Below are 4,647 nucleotides of genomic sequence, written 5' to 3' on the forward strand. Positions count from 1 at the left end.
ATCCTGTAGCAATATGCCAAAAGTAATATTAATATTTTATTCATGTTTTTCTCTCTCATCTCTCATCTATCTCTGTCTTTCTCTGTCTCTCACTCACTTTCCTCTCTTTCTCCCTCTTCTCTATCACACTTTCTCAGATACTACATGGCGTTGAGCATCACGCAGCAGATCGGAGCTCCAGCAGGTAATACAAACTTAGTTGAGACAATTACGATAGTGAGCGTAGCGTCTGTGTGGAAATCTCCAAAGTCAAGTCTCCGATGCAAGGTCCAAAAACTAGACATTGTGGATTTCAGTCCATTGCCACTATTGAGTCCGTGTAGATCGCTGGTACTCATAGCGACACGAGCCAATCTCTCCATGATGATGTTGTTGGATAGCGTGACGATGAACAATGCGGTGAATAGGAGGAAAGTGATGAACGCGAGTTTGCAGGCGCTAAAGAGTGTCGAAGTGAAAGGGATCATGATGGATGTGTGGTGGGGATTGGTGGAGAGAGAGGCGATTGGATTGTACAATTGGGGTGGGTATGCTGAGTTGCTTGAAATGGCTAAGAAGCACAGGCTCAAAGTCCAGGCCGTCAAAGGCCATGGGTGGCTAAATTTGTGGTGGCTAGGTTTTTTATCTTTGAACTTTTATGGTTGTTGGTTTTTTTTTTTTGGGTTTTTTGCTGAGATTTTATTGCTAGTTTTTTGTTTAGGTTTTATTAATGAGATTTTATTGCGATGGTTGCAAAATTTTTCTAGCGTGATTCGCGGGTCCGGCGTGTATTGTTGGGTGGTTGTTCTGGGTTTGGGTTGGTGGTGGGTGGATGAGAAAGAAAGAAAAACAGAGAGACAGAGAATAGAGATGAAGAGAGAGAGATTTTTTTTTTATATTATTTTATTCTGTAATTTATATTATTTTAATATATTGTAGGTAAAAATAAAAGTTGGGATGCTTGGTGTATTGTAAAATGGTATTGTATAATTGATAAAATAGTTTTTTGAGATGGTAAAAAAAGATAGGATGACATTTTCGGATGTGAGTGCTTTAAGTGGGAAACAGTTGTTGTTGTTGTTGGCTACGTGAAAAATAAGGCGCAATGGCAACATCTATTTTAGTGATAAGTTTGTTAGAATGGAACTTTCTTCTAAGCGGCAAAAGAAGGGAAAATGGTAAATTAAAAACCAAACTAACAAAATTTTTTAGAACGATGAAACACACTACTTATTTCCAGTAGACAGTTACCTCTCATTCTATAATCATAGCCGTCCATCAATTCAGGGTCAACCCAATAATTAATGGCCTAAACATGATACCTCATGTGATCACTCTTATAATTTTCATCAAAGATTGAAAACTGAAAACAATTCCTTGCATCAATTGCGTCCAAAGTTCCAAACAATCATCTACGCAACTTTTACACTCCCCCCCCCCCCCCCCCCCCCCAAAAAAAAAAAAAAAAAAAAGACCTAACCCAGTTTCAGTCTTCTTTCTCCAAATAAATTATATACAATAAATTAATTGTTAATAAATGAAATGTATATGATGTATAACTATAATAAACTTAAAAGAAAAAATATTCACCCGTCAATGGCTAACCAAAATTGTTGGAATCACAACCTCAAGACTCAAGAGAATGCAACTGCATCAACTGCTTTATACTAAGCCTTTGACGATCATCATTCACTTTAGAACAACTTGTTGGTTTTTGTTGAACTTGAAAGTCCAAAAAAGAATGCTCCTCTAGAAGCCCACTTTCATCTACAAGATCAAGCGAGTACACCACATCTTCCCTACTCCATCCCGCACTCAACAACTTCATAGACAGCACTTGCACGTGCCACTTCACACTCTCTTTACATCTCACCAAACCGGGCCCACCTTTCCTCTCCTCATCATCACCATCACCACCGTTCATCATCATCATCATCTCCCTAACCTCCTCTTCTTTCCACCCTCCATTTCTCAACCTCCAAAACACTTCCTCCAGACACGTCCCTAAGTCCCCACTCCACCACCGCGTATCCGCACGCGCCGCCGCTTCGGTCCAGAACTCAATCCTTCGTGCGGTGGTTGCTGTCCACGCCGGAGCTTTAATCCTCGAAGCCCTCGGAACGTTTAAGAATTCAGCTTCTTGGAAGAACCCAGAAACATCAAAACTAGACACATGAACATCTCTACCATTTACATAAAACACAGGATTTCCAGCTATGTTGGGCCTCGAAGGAATGTAAAAATTTCGGTATATAGGTACAAGAACTGGGGCTTTGTTTAAACTCTGCCTGGCTAAAGCTAAGGCTTCGTTAGTGTCATCAGGTCGAGCCCCCCAAGAGTGTGACCAAAACTTTCTTTGAGAGACTTGTTTGAGGAGACCCAAGGTAGGCAAGTTGAGAAGGATATGAAGCTGTTGGGGAGAATAGGATCGCCAATTTGGAAAACCAGGACCAACTGGGACACCTTCACAGAGTATTGAACGGAGGTCCGGAGGGAAAGAGAAGCCGAAAGTGGTTTCGATGGAGGTGAATTCTGAGTTGGAGAGGCCATTAACGATGGGGATGTTCGAAGACTTGAGATGGTAGATGAGAGTCTTGGCATAAGCTGCAAATGAAAAGCAGACTAGCTTTGGCTTTGGGGGCTTGTTCATGGAGTTTGTAGGGTTTGGTTTTTGTGTTTGTGTTTGTGTGGTGGCTTTGGCCATGGGTGATTAATAAAAAGTTAAAGTTTCAAACTTTGAAGTGATGAGAGAATATTGGGAATGTGGGTTTTATAATTTTGTTGGTTAGGATTACGTGCGAGTTTGAAGGAGGAGGAGGAGGAGGAGGAGGAGAAACAGAAGAAGAGGTATATTGTTGCTAGGAGCGAAGCTGCGAAGAAGTCTTTGGAGTGAGATTTCAATGGCTTTGATTTTTGTTTTAGTTTATGTTTGTTTTATTTGGTTTTTGGTATAAATATAGAGACGTGTGATTTTGATTTTTTTGTGAGCAGAAAAAATGGATTCCAAAAACTTGACTTACTTGGCACACGGTGCGTTCAAAACGTTTTATGAATTGTAGGATGGGTTGGTTTGCTTAATGAGGACACCCGTAGGCGTGTGAGATGGTACATGCCAAGTCACGTAGCTTGACAACTTACAGTATAACATATTACGTAAGCTGAAAAAAAATACAGAAAGGGAAATCCACGTTCATAGATTTGGATCCCGCCAATCACTCGACGAATATGAAAAAAAAGAACACCATTTTATTATACTTTTAACCATTAAATAATTAAATTATTCGGAAAAAAAACATATTGATTTAAAAAATTAACTTAGTATTATGTGATTTTTTTTTATTCATTGGTCTTTATTCCTCGTTTTTCTCAACATTTCTTAATGGTTAGATTTGCCGGTTTGATACATGTGTTTAAACAACAATTTTCAATTTTTTTGAAAATACGTGTAAGTAAAAAAGTGTATGGAAATATATGTAATGTTGTTTAAAAACTAAAAACATGTGTTTAAACATATGTACCAAATGGGCCTAGGATCCTGAGACTTGTGAATTGTGATGCATGGCATTCTAGTGTCATTAAGCCATTAAAAAAAACTAGCTTCTGAGCACGCGCTCACACGTGTGCTCAAAGGCTTTTCTAATTTTTTTGGTAAATATTAATAATTTACATTTATTATAATTTATGATTTTTTACTTTTTCCAATTATAATAATAAAAAAATAAAAATAAAAACGTGGGGTGAGTTTTGTAAATTAAAAAGGTTTTAAAACTAACAAAAGAGTGATCCTATTTTGTAGGGAGTTAGTGAGTAGAAGTATGAATTTAAATCAACGTAAAAGTATGAGTTTATTATAAACATGAAAGCATTTCAACGTAGAAGTAGAAATTTATTATTTTTGTCAATTTACTATTTTAACCTTATTTTTAAGTTGTTAGTTAATTAATTTAGGGGTATTTTTGACAAGAAAAAAAAGCAATAACTAACTTTTTGAATCCTCTTAATATATACAGATTATATATATATAAACAATAAAATATGAACCGTTTTATTAATAACCATTTGTATAAGAATTTACTTTTAATTCACGCATACAGTTGTCATCGTGTCACAACAAATCTAAATAAAGGAAAAAATATAGAAGCGTCTATTTATTTCTAAATATGACTAATACTCTTAAATTATTTTTACAAAACTAATTCATAATTTTTCATTTTTCCTTCTAACCATGTACACTATGCAGTCTATGCTATTGCAAATTGCCCTCAATTGGAAATTTTTTTCTCTTTTAAAATATTATATAACTTCTATATATTTTTCAAAAATTATTATAATTTCAATATTAATTAACTTTGCTATCTTAGTGGTTAGTGGGGAATAAGTAGAAATATAAGGAAATATATTATATGATAAGCATAAATATGTATATGTGTATGTTTATATATATATATATATATATAGGAGATTCTCAAAAAAAAAAAATATATATATATATAGGAACCTAATGTGTGAGGTTTATGCATGTTGCATATTTTTTAAAGAATTCTTTCATTTAGCTTTCCACCTTATCTTTTGGATAAACTTTAGATACAATACCTTATATGCTATTCATTTATAGAAATGTTATATTTACAATATTTTCACAATACTTTTATAACAAATCATAAATGA

The 4,647-nt window shown here is 35.2% G+C and overlaps 1 protein-coding gene across 1 annotated transcript; it reads right to left on the reverse strand.

Annotated features, from left to right (window-relative positions):
* Positions 1 to 1,513: 1,513 nt before the first annotated feature.
* LOC126732978 (uncharacterized) lies at positions 1,514 to 2,959 on the reverse strand. Its single transcript, XM_050436074.1, has one exon. It carries the CDS (start codon positions 2,681 to 2,683, stop codon positions 1,607 to 1,609), a length of 1,077 nt encoding a protein of 358 aa, XP_050292031.1. The 5' UTR covers positions 2,684 to 2,959; the 3' UTR covers positions 1,514 to 1,606.
* Positions 2,960 to 4,647: the final 1,688 nt, after the last annotated feature.

This window comes from Quercus robur, chromosome 6 (assembly GCF_932294415.1).
Source record: "Quercus robur chromosome 6, dhQueRobu3.1, whole genome shotgun sequence".
NCBI lineage: Eukaryota > Viridiplantae > Streptophyta > Magnoliopsida > Fagales > Fagaceae > Quercus > Quercus robur.